At 42.3% G+C, this 20,299-nt stretch overlaps 1 protein-coding gene across 1 annotated transcript in view; it reads right to left on the bottom strand.

Moving 5' to 3' along the window:
- RAD51B (RAD51 paralog B) overlaps window positions 1-20,299 on the bottom strand; it is a 556,279-nt gene that overhangs the window by 9,695 nt on the left and 526,285 nt on the right. Inside the window, exon 11 of the mRNA XM_016131216.2 lies at window positions 396-606. Coding sequence (XP_015986702.2) covers window positions 428-606 — 179 coding nt within the window. The 3' untranslated portion in view covers window positions 396-427. The remainder of the gene's footprint in view (window positions 1-395; window positions 607-20,299) is intronic.

The raw sequence follows: 20,299 nt of genomic DNA, 5'->3' as shown, positions 1-20,299 counted from the left end.
ATCCTGTCCTCATCACATTTACATTCTAGTAGAGAAAACAAATAGTAAACAAACAAAGAGGAATAGAATGTATAGTATTTTACAAGGTGATCTATGTTATGGAAAGGAATGTAACAGGGAAGGAAAGCAGGAAGTGTCAGCAGTGGGGCTTGGCAGTGGGAAGGGTACAATTTAAAATAAGGTGGTCAGAGAAAGTGCCAAGGAGAAGGTGACGTTAAAGCAAAGAAATGAAGAGATTAGGGAATGGGCCACGGCTACATCTGGAGGGGGAAGATCGCAGGCCTAAAGGGAACAGTCCTGTGGCAGCAACGAGCACAGGAGAGGACTAGTCTGGTAGGTAGAATTCTGAGCTGCTCTCTAAACACAGAGAGAACTGGCTTTTCCCGGTAGCTCACCTGGTTAATTCATCTTGCTAAGGAGGTCAAGGTCACAGGTGTAGGGTGTGTTTTCCAACAAAAGTCAGCTTGCAAGGACAGAAGAGACGGGCACAAGAGAATGGATTAATGCTCACACCTCTCTCCTTCATGCTGGTCTGAAGCCTGATTCCACCGCTGCCACCTGTCCGCACGCAGACTGACCTTACTCTTTGAGCCTCAGTGTTCTTTTCTGCAAAATGGAGGATACGGTTTATAAGGCCCACTCGAAGAGATTGAGCTAATATAGTGTAGAAAGCACTTTGTAAACTGTGACGTGCTGTTGAAATTGCTCATTGCCACTATTATATTATAAAAGCAACTCAGGGTGGACGTCCAGCTCATGTTGGGTCTACAAAGCCATTTTAGTAGGCAAATTTTCAAGTTCTGTTTATTAGGTTGCAAAGACTATTTTTACTTAGGTGTTACAGTCATCTTACTATTTTGGGCAGGAAAAGACTTCATGAGGCTCTCACCAGCCCCTCTAAACTTGGGCTGGATGTGTCAGGCCATTTCTCAAACCTGAGATAATCTTACTCTCCCACCCTTACCCCCACCCCACCTTGGCTTCTGTCTCCTGGCCTCACTGGAGAGAGTTGCATGTCTGTGCCAATGGCCTTTATTACTACTAAATCCCATGCTGTGACCTCGACTGGGTGCTCAATGCTGCCAAACGATTTTCATCATTTGGTTAAGTCCTTGTTTGCTTCTTGCAGCGAGAGCTCCAAACCCAAGTTCCCAGCCCCACATCCCCTCCCCTCACTCTGGGCAGATGGCCTGGCTTTGACCACACTAAGAGGTGCAAGTTCACCAATGTGGGCTCTTCCCTGCCTGGACATTCCTTAAGAGACCTCAGTCTACCCTTTACTCCCCCCCTCTTTTCTAGATCCAGAGCCAACACCATCTTGCAGTGCAGGGGATGATTTCTTTTGCTGGCAGCCATATCACAGTTTCTATAGAAATAATCAGAGTGACTCAAAAGGATTTATGAATAAGGAAGTTGATTGCTATACTGTTTATAATAGCAAAAACTGAAAAGCGACTCTATGTCTGACAAAGGGGTATTGGTTAAACAGATTATGGGAACAGCCATGAGTTGGCAAAGAAAACTTTATAAGCAGTGTGATCTCAGTCTCACGAAAAGCCAAACAAAATTGGCAACAACAGACACAAATCTGTACGTAGAGGAAAAAAAGGACTAGAAAGAAATATACAAAAATATAAAGTGCTTATCTTCAGGTGATGAAATTACGAGTGATTTTAATACTAACTCTTAGTACTCTACTATATTCTGAAGTTTCTACTGTAAGCATATACTATTTCAATAATTAGAACAAAAGCAAAAATATTATTAGCAACACTTCTCTATAGAAAAGCTGCATGTGATTCAGTTCTGCTTACTGTCCCTTTAAATGCGGCCTTTCCCGGGTGGTGTCTGGTTGGTGTCTGGTTGACAGCTGCACAGTAACTCTCGTTACATGTAAGGACTAGAAGCAAAGAAAACCATAACCAATTAACATTACAGCGGGAACTGAAGCATGCAGAATGGAAATGCCTCAATGGGAACATGTTATTACTAATTTTTTTTTTTCCCACTCTGGGACAGGTGTTTAAGGGAATGCGCTAAATTTTCTCCAGATAATTTATTTTTAAAAATACTATGATTACTTCATTTCTGTGCCTCTGTTTTCATGGGAACTTTTAACATGTGGAACCATTCAGTTATGGATATTTCATTCTAAGTCCAATTTATTGACCCTACTGTGTGCCAGCACTAGTGATACATAGTTATCTGCCAATGGTTCTCAACAGGAGATAGTGTGGCACCCCTTGCTAGGCGCTTTGGAAATGTTTGGGGGGTGTTTCTGATTGCAAAAATGATAGCGGGAAGGGTGTTACTAATTTAGCGAGTGAGGGATGAGGTTGCTAAACATTCTATAATGTGTAGGATAGTCCTATGTAACCAAGAATTGACCTACCCCCAATGCCAGCACCCCGGGGGAGAAAACCTGAACTGGACCGTTGGTGCAGACAGTGTCTGGGAGGCACAGGAAGAAAGGAGGGGACAGCTGTTTCTCAGCAGCAGCCTGGCGTTGCCACACTGAGATTCAGGGTTACTGGCTCTCCCAGGTTTTCCAGTGAAGCCAGAAATGTAGATGATGATGTAAAATTTCCTGATTTTTAAAAAACACTGTGTGGGCCAAACAAAACACATCTGTAGGCCAGATTTGGCCCTCGGATTGCCAATTTGCAACCCTAGCTTTGGGAAAGACAGAATCCCGTCTTCGTGAGAGGAGGGTAACAGAGCCCTTCTGAGTTTGAGTTTGAGTTCGAGAGTGGACAAAGCTAGGTTCAAATCACAGCTCTGTCATTCGCTACCCACAATTTCAAGCAAGTGAACATCCACCGAACTTAACTTTCCTACCTCATAAAACAACTAATAGGAACACTCATTGGTTTGTTACGAAGACTATTCCAGACGGACGTCCCCAGTGACTTGCATACGAGAAATGCTTAATAAAGTAGAGCTTTTATTATTACTAAGGATATCACAGTCTAAAATAAGCACTTACTGTGTACAGCACACTGTGCTAGGTGCTGAAGGCTTGTCAATAAGTGTGAGAGAAAGCCCTTGATCCAGAGGTATTTTCATTCTGGAGAGAGAGATAAACCCTGGACATAAATATTGTGAGCTGGCCAGATATAAGAATGCGACCTACATCAGACAGTTAAAAAAACCCAAAGGCCAGCACGTCTGTGAAGGTGGTAGTGGTGAGGGGTGGGGTTGGAGTCCAGCCAGAAAGGGACAGGGAGGAGTGGCCTAAACAAAGGATAGATTGTAAAATCATACAATCAAATTATATATAATATAATTAAAATTATATAATCAAAGGCTAGATTATAAAATCATAACGAATCATAACAGCATTTATCGCACGGTCAGGCACTCTCTCAGTTCTCCATGGGGCGGTAAATATGCTTCTTGGCCTCATGGACAAAGGGTGAGGCTGGAAAGGCCTTATGGTTATAAACGCCTTCTCCTTAACCATTTCTGAAGATTGTGGAAGCTACTCCTCCTGTTGTAGATGTGCCGTTACTTTCAAATTTGTCCAGAAAGCCTGGACCCGCACCCCCCTCCCTACTGCCACTGCCTCTCCAGAACACAGATCACCACTAGGGTTGTTGATGCATTGGCTGCAGCACAACTTGCAGCGTTGTGACCCACTGGGGCTGGTTGCTATGGAATCCCATACTGCATATGAAGGAAGAGGGTACATAGCAAATTCTGTGAAACAATTTTTTTCAGGGGAAATTTTTAATCTACTAAAAGAAGAAACTGCTTCTAAGTGCTCCGATGCCATTTACATTCCAACGGGCAACATGCTGTTTATCCGTGAGGCCCATCTATTTTCCAAAGTAGACCTGCCCACACCTCTCCTAGGGAAGATTTTGTTAGCTGCGATTCTGATTTATGCTATGGGATGGAGAATAATAAAACTATTCCGCCGGGGATGTTTGATGCCTGAGGTTCCTTAGACCATAACCTCAATTAGTCCAAACCAGTGCAATTTCATTGCAATGCATCTTTAGCACGAAAAACTCCATGAATAACCACTTAACACCTCCCCACCCCAATAACTGCTGTATAACTTATCAGTCCTCCAGGAAAAAAAATACATTGCCTGAAGTGAATAAAATGCTCTTGTGTCCATACTTCTAAGTAGGAAAAGTAAACAAATGTAGTGTGTGGTGGCTAAACACCTAATGGGACAGAAGGGACCACTCTGTAGTTTGGACACAGGATGGGCCTGCTGAAGAGAGGTAAAAAGATTTCTCCACGTTGCACCCTCAGGAAACATCCAAGACCCACTAGCTCTTTTCCCAAAGCAGGGCCACCTATACCCGCCTTCAGAGACCCTCCCACCCCCACCCCTCCAGGGAAACAGATGCTGGTGGACAGCAGGACGGCCTGCAGCAGGAAAGAGTTATTAGACAACAGTCAGAACCGCCCAATACTTTCATAGGCTGCCTTGCAGATGGCAAGCTTCCATTTATAAGCAGAGCTGAGTAACATCAGCTCAACACATATCAGAAGGGGTAGCAGCAGTGAGATTGTGCTGTGGCTTCCTCCAGGAGTCAGTAACAAAGAAATACCTAGGAGACCCTTCTTTCCTTCTTCTGGAAACCTCTATAAAGATGTGTCCAGGGCGCGAACTAAGAACCAGATATGGACTAACGATGTTGTGGTTACCTGCCCTGGTGATTTGGCACAAGTCACTTCTCATCCATCAACTGGGCGTTTTAGGGTCAAAGAAATCTGAGTCGGCTCTTGGGCTAGAACATTCTATGAATTATAGACGGTGGCTCAAAAACGGGGACTCTTCCAAACCCGGCTCAGTGCCTTGGAATTGGGATTGTCCTGAGGAGATGGGACAGACAGCTGGAAGCATATCTGGAGGCTTTCGAGGGGCTTGACTTAGCCCTGAGCTCAAAACTCTCTCAGCTCCTACCCCAACTCCCAGTGCCAGAAATGTCAGCCTCGCAGTTGCTCCCTGGAGATTTGAATCCACCGACTGTTCAGGGGTACTTTAATCAAATGCAAATTACGCCTTTAAGCACCAAAAGGGTGGGAGGAGGGATTAGCTGACAACCCTGGGAGCAATGCCTAAGGCCCTTGGGAGTGACAGCCCCCCACAGGGGAGGTCAGAAGGGAAAGAACAGAAAGGGGAGAGAGAGCTCTGGAGGGGTCAGAGGCCTCCAGCGGCCCCCACTTCATCCTCAATGTGCCTCCTGAACACGGCCTTGGGTGGGGGGCTAATCCCTGGGCCTCCTGCCCTCAGCATTGTCTTGGCAGGGTCAGGACCCCCACCCCATGCATCACTGGCTACACTTCTGGCCCCTCAGGGTGCTCTGTGCTAACCTGCAGTTCTCAAGGCGGAGAGCCTAGACATGTCTCCGCCATTCCTCTCAGTCCTCCCAGGCTAAGCAAAGTCAGGACTGAAGACAAAAATGGGGGTGGGTGGTGGAGGTGGGGGCTGCTGGGGCCAAGCTCGGAGACAAGAGATAGAGAGAGAGAGAGTGGAAGAACCAGCATGAAATCAGCTCCAACAGAGTCAACCAAACTGCTCTCCTCCCTGCCCTGCAACCCTTTCCAATCAGTGAGTCTAAAATTACCATATTTACAGCATCTGCAGCCAAGCCAGCACTAAACAAGATGAATAGCCATGACGCATGAGCTGAGTAAAAGTATGCAGTGGGGCTGGGCTGGGCTGGGCACCCGGGTGAGCCACAGTGGGAAAGCAGGCTGGGTGATGGACGGGATTCACTCCGCACTAAAGGAAGGTGGGAGAGCGGTGAGGAAGGCCTAGCATGTTAGCCCGAAAAAGAGAGAGATGGAACGACACACACACACACACACACACACACACACACACACACACACGCACATGGGGGGAGGGGAGAGAGAATGACAATGAACATGAGAGTACCATGTCAACTTTAGAAAGCTTCTCCCTTTCTTCCTTCTGCCCCAACTCCCCCCAAAAAACTGTCGAGGCCTCCATGACATGATCCCTTAAATTGAATTTCTCTTTCTCACTCTGTGTGTGTGCATGTGCATTTGTGTATGTGCGTGTGTGTGCATGCGTGTGTGTGTGCGTGTGCGCATGTGCATGCATGCGTGTGGAGCACTCATGCCTGTGAGTCCCTTTCCTGAGCAGCCTTTCCCAGGGAAGCTCAGGTCAACCCCACGCAGACTGAATGACTCCATTCATAATAAAAGGCCGGAAAGTCTGGGCGATGGCGCTCCGGAAGTGACCAGGACAGGAATGATGGGAGCGTGTTCTGTGTCAGGGTGTCCCAACACTCTGTCCCAATCGGGCCTGTTCTTTTCCTAGAAGGGAAAATTCCCAGGAAAAGAGAGTGGAGACTCATGACCCACAGACGCTCTGTTAGAGAATTTCAGAGCCAGGAGGGACCTAAATACAACAGAGACAGGGGAAGAGACTGGTCTAAGGAATCTAGGCTCACAGACTCTGAGACCAGCGCTGTTTCTCCCTCTGCAGAGACTCACAGGGCCCTGGTGCTCTAGGATGCTGAGCGAGTGGCACTCCTAGACCTCTCCCCTCCCCCTGTTAGCCAAGCCGTCTCCACTTTGGTCTATTTTTGTCCTGGGCTTTTCTTTAAGTTTTCGTTTCATTTCTACAACATCTTCAGTGACTACAATAAGTATGGGAATCACTGGCCTGTATTAGTAGGCTGGGTGGTTAGAAAGAAAGCAGAATAAGGTGTTCATAGAAATAGGATGGATGTGGCAGGCAATGCAAAGAAAAGGAGCTGAATGCTGAGGGGAGGTCACGGTCAGCCCCCAGAGGAAGACACCTCCCTTGAGAAAACTGGAATCAGCCATTATCTGCAATAAGCCTGATGGAACTTGAACCCAGACAACGAAGTGGGGTCATTTGTTAGGCAACTGTCTAGTCCACATAAGCCATTCATGGTAGGAGGTGATAAAAAGCAGGATTTACTGATGTTTGAGTTATAGCTGCCCACTCAAAAAATGTTTCCAAGCAGAGAGCATCCTCAAATAAGCACACCATTCAGTGCAGGACTAAATCTGTCCCTGTTCTCGGGGTCTGTTAGAGGAGAAGGTCCTGATAAGCTACACAGATGTGTTTTCGTTCTTCACAGTGACCGAGAACTGCTAAGACTTCCATTCGCCATTAAAATGGTAAGAAATGGGCAGAGTTAGTCAGTCACCCAAGATGACAGTTCCTATTCCCATTGTTCCATACTAAATGGGGCCCATAGTTCTCAGTGGTGGACAGGAGTCTCCTCTTCTCCTACTGTTTAGATCTCACCTTCTGTTTCCTCCGCTGGCTCCTGTTTCCTACTCTCCTGTTAAATGGTGTTTCCTCCAGGGTTGAGCTTCTGTTTTCTCTTCAAACTTTGCTCTCCTGAACAACCTTACTCCCTGTTGGTTTCATTCAGCCCAAGCCAACCCCTGAATTGCCCACATATATTTCCAACCATCTGTTGAACATCTCCAGTTGGACATTCTACAGTTGTCTCAAATCACACGTGTCCAAAACTGATCTCATTATCCACGCTCTCCTGCTTCCCACGACAGGCCCCTGCTCAGGTTCCTCTGCTATCCTTTCTCTCTCAGTCAATGATATCACCAGCCACTTAGACATCCCAATGGAAACCTCAGAGTCACCTCTGACCCCTCCCTCTCCCTCATCAAAGTCTGTCAGTGTTAACTCCAGTGAGTCCTTTAAATCTCTCTCCCTTCCATCTGCGCCACTATGTCCCAGATCAGGCTCTTTGCATCTCTCTGCTACTATAATCCCTCCTACCCATCTCCCAGCCTTGGACTTCCTTCCACTCTACAAACAGTAGACAATTGTCTAAACACAGATCTGATTTAGTAGATATTTGCCGAGGGCTCACGTTGTGCCCAGAACTGGGCATACAACAGTGAATATGACCAGTAGGGCTCACATCCCAGTTGGGGAGCCAGACAGGAAACAAGTACTAAACAGACAAGTGGATACATATTTCTGAGTTGTAGTAAGTGCTATGAGAGAAACAAGTTAGGGCCCGAGATGGCAAATAATGGGGTGGGGTGGATATCGGTGCCACCTCCTGCATAAAGAACTTCGAAGGCTCCTCATCACCTATGGAACAAAGTTTACACTCCTCAGCTTGGCGTACAAGGCCCTTGTCAATCTGGCCCAATCGATTTTTCAGTTCCTCTTCTACCACCTCTTCCCTCTTGCCTCCCTTTTACTCTATGCTCCATGTCCTATTCATGTTTGAATCACAAGCCACTTGTTCTTGGCAAATAACAGGCAGGTAATTCATGTCTGGTGAATTAATGTGTAGAGGGATGAATGATGGGTCAGGTCCCTTTCATAGTCATGCCCTCTCCTCTTTCTCACATCTGCTCTTTGGTGAAGCTTCTTTATAATGGCTCCTTCGCCTGAGTCTCTACAGTGTGTCTCACACCATTTCTGCCCCGGGTACTTATATTTGACTGTCTCTCCTGCTAGACTGCTCAAGCATTCAGGGCAAGGGTATCTTGTTCCATTCTGAAAAAAATGCCTGGTAGACAGTGGCATCTGAAAAATGCCAGTTTGGTTGGCTGTGAGGATCATGAAGCAAAAGGAAGTAATTGTTGTCCTTTTAGATTGTTTCTTGATTAAAATTAAAAAACCTCCAGTGGCCAAAATATTTGAGTGAAAAGGAGTGTGAAGACATTCATTGCCAAAGAAACAGCCAGAGGCACACACTTCCTCTTGCTCAAGGAACATCCTCAAAGAGCCCAACTTTGTCACTAGCCTTTGACTTTGAAATATATTTGCACAACCAAAGCACAGAACAATGAAGCAAATACGTGCCCATGGAAACTGGTGCTCAAAGATCTGCCTGTATCCATGTGAACAGAAACTCCCCTGGGTTGGAAGTTCGTTCTAGGGCTCAGTTTATCCCTTCATAGGATCTGTGAAGAATCAGCTCCATTTCCATCCTAGCAACCTAGGATACTTGTTTCTTTCCAAAGACCTTAAATGAAACTTAACGTCTCTGCTGTTTCCACATCCCATTTTTGGAATTCCCTGATCATTATTCCCTAAGACTAGAATAATTGAACACAAGAGTCTGTTGGTCTTTGGCAAATACGCAGAATCCCTGCCTCCTTTGGCAAGATGGGACCGGGGTGGGGGAAGTAGACAGGGAACCAATCATAAAGAATTCCAATAAAAAAATCTGATTAAAGGTAAGAATAAAAATAAGAGGTAGATTTTGTGACTTTTTTTAGGCTTGGTGCCTGTTCTCAGAAACATGTCCTGGGCATGTGCCAATCTGCCTGGCTTTCCCAAATCACTGTTGATTTGTTTGAATTTCACACATGGTCACCTTGTCCTCCTTTCTTTTTTCAGTCTCCCCAGAAATCACCCCACCCCTGATCTGAGTATTTCATTAGTCCTAGACTCTAGGACTAATTGTCCTTAGGGATCATTTCAGATTTTTCATGACAGTCTTTTTTATTCACTCTGGTTCAATATCGCCAACCCAACTGTCCACAGCCAAGCCTCCAAAGGAAATATGATCCACTCGCTGCGTCAGATCGTTTGGAAATAGATAGGATTGGCTTGGAGTCACTCCATGCGGGGCTGTAAAATTGCTCTCTCTCCTTCTAAGTGGGTTGGTTCAAGCCCAAACTGAGGCAAGAGGTTTCCAAGGAATACAGAGCAGAGGAGTGTAGTAAGTGGTGGTGATTCAGTCAGTGGTCCTCTTGCTTCTGAGTCAGTATTAACCTTCTACTGGCAGCAAGTATGCGTAGGCGGCCCTCACAGTCAAACAAAACAGTGAGGTCTTCAACACTGGGATTCGTGAAACATTTTACAAGAGTAGCGGGGATGCAGGCTTGGTGTGAATCTCTTCATTCAAGCCAAGTTCTAGTCTAAAATTTTGTTTCCAAGATAAATGAAGGTTAGTTAAATTGATTTTGAGATTTATGTATCTTGTGCAAACTTGGCAGGGTGTCTACACGTCTTCCATCGGGCCAACTCCACAAAATACCATTGAAATTCTCACATACATTGTCCTAAGGTCTCTTTGGAATTTCAAATAAGATCAATTTCTCCTTTGAATTAATTTTGCACTGTATCATTTTGGTCTAGTTAAGCTGTGGGCCAAACAATGTGACAGGGACATGAATGTTGGTGGTCAGGTGAGCAGGACACTGACTGCCCTGTTAGAAGCCTACTTCCAACTCAAGCCAAATCCTTTAATCTCATTATTAGAATTTTTATATAATCGTTTATTTGTGATAATTCTGAGAAGTAAACCATTCAATCTTACACCCAATAAAATAATTTGTCTTAACTTTTTCATCTAGAACACCATGAAGATGCTTGACAATCATTAGCATGCCTTAAATGAATGGCTTCTAGATCCCAGACCCTAGCTTCTAGGGAATATGAATAAAAGTCCTTGACTTTAAGGAATTCAGTACTTTGGGGAAGATGTGCTTTTAAACAGACCATCATGGCAAAAAAACTAGGAGGGGGACACTAGAAGAATGACAAACTCTCTAGGGCAGGGGTTGGCAAACTAAGGCTGTAGGGCAAAATCTGGTCTACCACCTATTTTTGTAAAAAAAAAGTTTTGTTGGAACACAGCCATGTTCATTTGTTTATTTATGTATTGTTTATAGCTGCTTTGGTACTACAATGGCAGAATGGAGCAGTTGTGATAAAGACAGTATGGCCTACAAAACTTAAAATATTTACTGTCTGGCCTTTTACAGAAAAAGTTTGCTGAGCTCTGGTTTAAGGGAATCGCATCGTTCAAAGATTTAACCTGGATACTCAAAGTTGACTAGGAATTAGCGAAGTAGAGAATGGGAGGAATGCAAGCATTCCAGTTGGCTGGAATAGTAAGTATAAAGAAGTGGAGTTATAAAAGGATATTTCATGTTTAAGAAGCAATGGGAAGTCTCAATGGTACATGACAGGAAACAATGGAAGAGGAGGCTGGAAAGAGAGGGTGAGGTTGGACAGAGAAAGTTTCTTTAAGCAAATGCTAATGTGTTTGAAATGAATCTTGTAGACATCTGATTTCCAAAAGGGATGCACACCCCAGAGTTACACAAGATTCAGGCAGAAATTATTAGAATTTTAACTTTATTTTTATCTAAGAAATAAGAAATTTGGCTTTATAATATTTAATGTACACACTGACAATGGGGTCCTCACTCCATCCCTGGCATATGGCCACATGTCATAAATGGTTCATGAAATGAAGCATTCTTGCACAGTGCAGAGGGGTCAATAGTGGTGTGCTCAGCCCTCATTCTTCCCTGAGCTTTGAACAATATGAGCCATTACAGTTTACATTTTCTTGGTCACTGGATTATGCATATTATCTAGCTTAACCTAACATACACAAAATGGACAGGGGACTAAAAATATTCTTGCATAAAAATAACAGATCAAAGACAATATTAGTAGTATCAACATAAATAAATAACAAGGATAGTAGCAGTGATACTCCTCTTAGAACAAGTTTTTTTCAGCCATATTCTATTTGAAAACAATGACCAAACTTTCAGACGTGACAAGAAGTCAAACCAAGAACATTAGAAAATTCTAAGAGACCTATTAGACATATGAGTTCACATCCGCTATCATTTATGATGAACTTTACCTGACATACTTATTGTATTTTGTGATATTAGTTAACAATAGTATGAAGAAGCCAACACAATTAGCAAGACACTTTAACCTATTTCTTGCTTCATCTTTATTTCATCTTTTAAAAAATTAAATTCTGTGTATGTTTTATAATGTACATAAGATATTAGTAAAGTAATAAGCATATACAATGTAAAAATAAATATATATATATATATATATATATATATGGAGTACATATTCAAAAATTGTTTCCTCTTAGAGGGTTTAATAAAGAAATGTTTAGAGACTGCTCTGTAGATGATAGAGAACCAATGAAGGTGTCAGGGCAGGGAAAGATGGTTTTAGGTTCATTTTTTAGAAAGATGCCACAGGTTACTATGTGGAAGATAGACTGGAGAGGAAAAGACACGTTTCAGAGTGATCACTTCCAGTCATTTTTAAATGCTTGGAGATCTTGAAACAAAAGGTGTAAATCCTAAGAGCTGTTATTACAACAAATTCCACTCTGCCAGTTGTATCTTCTATCAGAAAAGAATGGCGTTAGGCCCAGGCAGGGCTACAAAGAATCACACTGACAATCTAGCTTTGCAATAAGCAAAGTTAGTTGAGTGGGTTTCAGGGATGAGAAAACATACCCTAAGAATCCTTCATGCCAGCCAAACTCAACTTTCCCCTCTGACTGACATGGGTTTCCAAGCCAAAGGATTCTTTAATCAGGAGGGATGTAGCCACTGTTTCAGCCAGAGAGGCCATTTCCACTGCTGACAGGCATGATTAATTAATTCAGAGAGGCAGACACATTCTATCAAGATTGTGTGTATAGAATGTGGCTTCTGGGAAGGACTATGGCTTTTCTCCTTGGAAAGGGGCCAGGTAGACCATTAACCTATTACAGCCAGTTCTCCTTAGCCATCTATTTCTTGCCGCAGAGAACTCAGTTGACAGGTTTGAAAAGATTTAACCTATATCTTGTCAGGTCTTCAAGAAAAGAAGAAGCTAAACTGAACTGGGCAGGGTATGGATCTGTGGAATTCCCTGAAGAATACTGCCCAGCAGTCCCTGAGAGAGGAAGCAGCCCTGGTCTTGAGCCTAAACCTAGAAACCCTGCATCATCAAAGAGTGCTTCCTTCTCTGTGCTCCATGAAGGAGGGCATGCCCTCTTCCCTTCTGCCTTTCTCTTTAAAGCACTTGGTAGTGGGGGCAGGGGAAGGGGGAGTAGTGGGGAATGAAAATGAAAACAGAACAAAAGCAACAGACACCACTTTTTATGGCCAAAGATGGAGTTAGGAAGAAAAAAAAAAAACATACTCTGGCTTTCACAACTCTACATCACTTGGCCTGACTCTGTAAAGATTTAAGATTTTTATCTTAAATCTTATCCCTCATATATATTCTTCATTCCAATACTATCTGTTTCTGTCTCTCAAACACACCATATGATTTAAGCCTTTGCTCTTGGTTGAAATTCCACTCAACCTTGGAGCACTTGAAAGCCTCCATCAGCTTCATAAAGCTTCCTCCTCTGCTCTTAACACCACCTTCTCTTTCTCTTCCAGGTTAGTCAGAGTTGCACATTCAATTAGGGCCTCTTATATGTTTCACTAATCGTTTCGGGTCTCCCTAGCTGACTTTTTTTTTTTTGGAGGGATGTATCATTATGTATTTCCACAGAACTTAGAACCATGCTAAACCCAAGTTTACAAATACTTATTGTTTGACCATCCAGTTAACAGTAAGTATCATTACAGAGAAATGAGTGATCCAGTTGAAGAATAAAAAATCCTCTTGTCTCTTACGAAGAGCAAGATCTTGGAGTGGTGGCAGGCGAATCAAATGGAATAGGGAGAGATGGATTAATGGCTTTCATGGTCCATGGGATCAGAACTTATGTCAATTGTTAAAGATTTCTTGCTTTTAAAGAGTTCTGATAACACCCATTCTGTTGCAGTGTGGTCTGCAGTGGGCCCCTAGCATCTTGAGTTCAAAATGAGTGCAAGGAACTCAGAATTCTTCTCTTATGTTTGACCCGAGCAGATTGTTTGAATTCTCCAGATCTTGTATTTAAAACAAAACCAAACAAAGGAACAAGATGGGATTCACTCATGACCTGGAAGCACTTGGAAGGGGCTGAGAACAGACAGATCTGTCTAGTGGATTCTGTCAGTCCGAATTACTTTGGTACAGCTGCTGGGGACAGATGCCAGCACAGACATGATCTTACAAGGACACATTCTGCCAGGATTACAGGGCCTAAAAGAAACACCGACACAGAAGACAAGCCTAACACCCTTTCTTATTGCATCTGCGAAAAACAGCAGTCGAAGGAGGCTTAGCCAACAGCGGCCTGGAGGATGTGGGGCCCTGTTGGAGGCCGCAGTTTAGCATCCTTCGACCCAGATGAGGGAAAAAAGTCCCTCCTTTCTCACCCCTTCCCCAAAATTAAAACAATGAAAATCAGTTCTCATTAGCCCAATAATTAAGTCCCATTCAGCTAGCTGACAGCGGCCAAAGAATGATTTTTCTGTGCTGCGCTCTGTGGCTGCCCTCCACGGCCCCATTCATGGGCCAGTGTGTGCATTTAATCACCCTTAGCAGGCTGAGCTAATGAAATGCTGAGGCCTTGCCCTGCCCTGACCCTGCTGCTATTTCTATCTGAGCTCAGCACGTCCCTTGCTTGACAGTTGCAACCGAACAAGCAGATTTTTCTCTCCCATCTATGGAGTGTAAAGAGCCTATTTTGGCAGCCTGTGGGGCTGGGGACCCCGCTGGAAACCCAGTGAATGTCCCTGGAGGTTAACTTGCAAAGCTGTTTTCCAGACTGAGGCGGGGTGGAGGAGGGGGTAGAATATTGGAGACCTGAAGCCACCGAGGGCTGTAGCCCCCTTGCACAAGGGAAGAAGGGCAGGGGGCTCCTCTGGGGCCGAAGGGGAAGAAGAGCCTGGAAGAGTAAGGGGCCATACAGGGGAGCAAGCTGATTTATCCTGACACAAACCTGAACAAAAGCTCTTTGTCGGTTATCAAAAATCTCCCTCCCTCACCAGGGTCAAAGTGAGAAAATCCATTCCATTTGGTTTCCAGTTCGCATGGCCTAGTGAAAGAGAGGGTTCCCCTGCTGAGACACTGCTCTCTTGAAATTCCTAGCCGTTGTTTTAATGATTCCCCAAGATTCAGAAGTTGGAGAATAGAATGCCAAAATTATCCGCATTTATTCAAATTGAAATTTAGAGGCTTACACTTAGCTAATGAAAAAAAAAAAGGGACAATTTTCTTGGAGGAAGTTGGAGAGAAGAGGCAAAAAAATGTATTCGATGTGTTAGCATGGTGGCTTTACGTAGAAAAGACATATCTAATGAAAGACTTAAATCAGGGGTGACAAACTCAAATGCCCCCATGGGCCAAAAAGGTCACCAGAATGAGTGAGGGAGACAGGTGGGAACTGTGGCCAGTGAGAAAACATCTGCCCCATCTAGAGCAGCAATTACTACACAGCCCCAGACCCTTTCCACCATATAGGTAGGGGGGCCTTGAATGACATGATTTTTGGTGTTCTGCTAAAAAGAGAAACCAGAAATCTCTATTCTTATATGAAATCTCTTAAATGTTGGAAACTAATTCAAGATGTTAGGGTGTGGAAAAAAAAACCCTAGTATGTTAGCCAAACAAAATATGTTGGCATACTGCAAGCCCACCCCTCACATTTGCAGAGCCTGAGGCAAGAGTGCAAATGGAAGCCCACATATCATCTAAATATTGAAGAAGTATAAGTCTAGCTCATTAACTGTTAAATGAAATATGTTCTGTCTTCCTACAATGAAAAAAGATGCCTTCCTAAGGACCTGGAAGCCAGGTGTGTACTCAGAGTTCTGGGACATCTTGGATTTCCTCATGGAAATGGGGCGGCAGGGAGAGAACTGGCTCCTGGCCCTCAGCCCTTCTCTTCCCACCCTTGGCTCCATCCTGCATTACCAGGACCTTATACACCTGTGTGGACACTCCAGCCCACAAGTTCCAGCTCTGGCTATTCTCATACCACTCAAATGGCCACTCCTTGGCTGTCCCTCTGGCTTAGTGGTGCCCATATTAAGGGCACAGTCTCCCCTTGGGAGGACAGACATAAATGGGCTTGGAGACATTTGACAGGAAATTCTTGGGTCCTGAGACAACTGTGGTCTAGAAAGAAGAGCGTAGGCTCTGGGTGGTCAGATTTCTTTGGCCCATGGGGTTAGACAAGGACCAAAGTGAGGTCCTTTAAAGAATAGGATCCAAGGCAAGGCTTCCCCCTTACTAAGATTTAAGTGTGGTGCTAGCATCAGTTTGAGATCCTTGACTTACATAATCAAACCAGAAGTGAAGGCATCTTGATTCTTGGCCTGGTTTTATGACTAACTAGCTATGTGGCCCTGAGTAGATTACAATCGTTTGATGAATCAGTTTCTACATGAATCAAATGAAGACAAAATACTTCTACCTACTCATTTGAGAAATCGAATAAGATCATGCAGCAAAAATACTTCAAAAGTAATAACTAGATAGAGAAATAAAAAGGATGATTAAGAAAATAACTGCCATAGACACAAATTTTATCAAAGGGAACCTATATATGAAGTTCTCACTCAAAATATTTAATTAAAATATATTTTATCCCAAGATACAGGCTAAGGCTAGAAGAACTGAAACAATAGTACTTTTCATTGAGAGTCTGTCTTCCCTTTCAGCAATAATAATAATAATAAAACTAAAAAATTCCATAAGGATCTAAATCAATAACAAGTCAGGAATTTTATCTTTACAATATCTCTAATTACAGAGGAAGACAAAATTGTACAAAGGGTAACTTAGTATACCAGGAACCATTTATGTGACAGTAAATTTAAGAGTTCTTTTTAAAGAAATACCATTTGATATTGATAATCATGTCAAAGCTTACGCCTTTCTATTTAGAATAAGCAATAACTGACTCTGATAGTACAGCAGAGAAAAGATGCTTCTGTGTCTTCTTATATTTAAATATCCACGGAGGAGTTGGGAATTGTGGGTGTTTGTTGTGTTAGAACACCTAGCACCCATTTCCCCTTCCTAACGACACTCTGTTTTCCATTTTGGGAATAATTTCTTCCTTGTAGGTTATAATCTGTGGATAGAGTCAACAGGAGGTTTGTGACCTAAGTTAGGCCAATCAGAGGTTCCCTTAATGTAATGTGAGTGAGTTTTGAGCAAAGGGACAAATAGAATGGAAACTCTGGGAATGTCGTCCCATCCAAATGAAGCATCCTGACCAGACTTTTGGGTCCCTTGTTGAGTCCTGTCTTCTAGCTTCTTGGAGCTTGATCACCTCTTGTCTATTTCTGAGACTGGTTCTCCAGTCTTTCCTCAATCCTGTAGGCGCGCAATACCCTTTAGAATTCCCTTAAGCTTATGTTAGCTAGAGGTGTTTCTGTTACATGCAACCAAGGAAACTTAGCAGATATAATAGCACCAATGCATTGTGGGTACTGACCTTCAGTCCAATTAACCAGGTGTTTATTGAGACCTTCCACATGCCCCGATCCCAGGGATCATATTTCTCCCTGAGGGATATGATGCAGAGGCTCAACATAGGAACAGTGACACTATCCCAGGCTTCCTCTGCCCAATTACACATACTCATTTTCTTTCTTGATTTTCCTCCCATGTTGGAATGTCCAGTTAGTTTTTTACTTCATTGTATGAGCTGTTCATAAGATGGCCAGCAGAATCTCAGCACTTCAAAGGGCACGCCCACAATGAGTATGTAGTTGGAATCAGTATGACAATGAGTCAGCCTGGTGATCCCAAGGCCTGCTGTAAGATCAATGTGTCAATATCACATGCTTAGAAACTGGGTTCCAATGCGCCTGACTGCCCTTGAAAAAGTTAGTGGAAAAGGCTGAGGGTTTGCCAGGTGGAACTAAAAATAACAAAGAAGGGAGATGGGGTGGTAGTGGTGAAGATATGGAGAAAGGAAATGACAAGAACTGAAACAGATAGAGAGTGCCGATGTCACAGTGGGAGATGAAAAAGAGTATATGACATTAGAGGCAGCAAATGCCTTACACTACCTTTTAGACTAGCTTTTGAAATCAGCAGTAATATTTATTGTTTAACTTTTAACATCATTGCTATTTGGTCATTTGTCATCACCTGGGCTCTTATCTCATCTTAATATTGTTCTGTATGTCCACCAACCATGGAGAGAGTCGGGTGATTTAGAGGTTAAGAATACGGGAGCGCTAGAGTCAAACTACAACTAGAGTGTGTTTAACTTCAGCTTTACCACTTGCTAGCCCCATGAACTTAAGCAAGTGATTTAACCTCTCCATGCCTCAATGTCCTCATCTAAAAAATGGGGTGGTAATAATAATACACATAAAGCACTTAGCAATACCCTGGCACATCGGTGCTCAATAATTATTAACTGCTATTACTCATTCAACAAATATTTATTGAGCATCTATGATGTTCCAGAAATTGTTATAGCCCTTGGGATACATCAGTAGACAAAAGAGACAAAGATCCTTATCCTCATGAAGTTTATATGCTAGTGGGGGTAGGAGTTGAGGGGAGACAATAAACAATGTTAGTGCTATTATTAATATCTGACCCAATTATTATTATCTGACCCAATATATGCCTCCTCCACTAACTTTTCTGGAACTCCTTTAAATCCTTTTTTTTTTTTTAAAACATTCTGTTAATCTAGGTTCCTTAACTGAAACCTACTTGGCCCTGAGGATGTAGTTTTTCTCATTGTGCTCAACAGTGGGATTTGCTTTTTCTCTCACTGTCTACATAGCTCAGACCCTAAAGATAAGGAAGTTGGCTTCCTTGCTTCCCACTGCTACTTCCATGCCCTTCCTCCTCCTCATCCTATAAAAATGATAGTTCTTTGGATATTCATTCCTTTAGACCACATAACCCTTCTCCCATTTTGTTGCTATTACCAACAATCTTTCCATTACCCATTCATTGAACACTGTTGTATTCAACCCACCCTCCTCGCTTTACTCTGGCTTCTGTCATCATTCTTGGTGACTTTAATAGCCCTGCTTTTTGAGTTCCTGGACCTCTGCACTTCTGATGATTTGTTCTTCCACCTCCCATGGCTACTTTACAATGGTCTTAGCTTAGACCTTGCCATTGCCACTTTTCAAGTCTAGAGTTTAATTGTTATATGATCCAATCACCAGTTTAATTTTTCCAGCCAACTTTTTCTAGCATTTCTCCTCCAATCAATTAATCTCACCTGCTTGTTTATTTTTTGTTTGCTTTGTTTTGTTCTATTTATCACCTTCTCAAATGTCCTCATTTTTCTCTTTACCTATCATCAATTCTATGGCCAATTATTATAAACACAGCCTACAAATATCCTCAACTTATTTGCTCTCTCTCTTCATGCCAAACTTTCCTAGCTTAACCTCAAGATGGTTAAATCCAACTATTAGCTTAGGCTACAATGGTCCTGAGACAGTTTAAAATTAATGGAAAAAATAATACACTGAGTTGACTGATCACACTTTAAATCCATGATTACTACAGTTCTCAAATGAGTACTCAATGTTGCCCAGAAATCCTACATTGCTTCCTAATAAGTTCATTCTGATTTTTCGAAGATTACTATTTATATCTGCCACTGACACTGTAATACTGACTTTCTGTTGGTTAGTATTTCCTGGTATATGTTTTGCCACCCCTTTATTTCTAACTTTCTGCGTGGTTTGGCCAATGCGTATCTTTTGAAAACAGGCTTACAGCTGGATACTTAAAAATTCTAATCTGATAATCTCTGATTTTTAGAAAGTGCATTTAATCCATTTACAACTACTGTGGTTACTATTCTATTTTACTTCTTTCTTCCATTTTATTTAGAATTTCTATTTATCTACTTTCCTTGTTTCTTCATTTTTTTCTTCTTTCTTGCCTTCTCTTAAATTGATAAGATTTTCTATAGTCTATATTTACCTCTTCATTTATTTGAAAGCTATAGACTACAATTTCAGTTCAGGATTACCCTAAAGCTTTACCATAAACATTTAACTGTAAATGTTTCAAAGTGTAAAGATTTTTAGTATCTTATCTTCCTCTTGAACAGGCAAGAATCTTAGCACATTTTAACTATCTAATAAACACTCCCCCTCCCATGATATTGTCTTGATTAATATTTTGATTTAACCTTATTTTAATCTCCAGATTTAGTTATTTTTATAATAGTTGCATTTTAATCAATTTATTTCTATGCCCACTATAGTTTTTTGATTTGTATACTTTACTCAAGACTCAGTTTTCTTTTTGTTATAATATACCCTTAATAGCATTTTTAATGATGGTCCAAGACTTCATTCTTGTTTAATTTCTAAAAATTCCTTTATTTTTAACTCACTTTTAAATGCTAGTTTAGCTAGGTATAAAATTCTAGATTAATACTTTTTTCTTTCAGATCTTTGAAGATAGCACTAAACTGTTTGCAGGAATCTATTGTTGCTCTTGAGATATCTGACATCAATGTAATTGTCATTCCTCTATAAGTAACCTCTCTTTACTTTCTGGTAACTTTCATTATTATCTTTTTTTTCTCCCTGAGTTTCTATAATATCACTACAGAATAAATAGATGTGTATTTAATTTTTTATTTATTCTGCTCAGTATTCAAAGTCCATTTTTTTCAGT

The sequence above is a fragment of the Rousettus aegyptiacus genome, unplaced genomic scaffold, assembly GCF_014176215.1.
Source record: "Rousettus aegyptiacus isolate mRouAeg1 unplaced genomic scaffold, mRouAeg1.p scaffold_m13_p_3, whole genome shotgun sequence".
Lineage (NCBI taxonomy): Eukaryota > Metazoa > Chordata > Mammalia > Chiroptera > Pteropodidae > Rousettus > Rousettus aegyptiacus.
The sequence above is the reverse complement of the archived record's forward strand: the minus strand, read 5'-3'. Positions and strand labels throughout refer to the sequence as shown.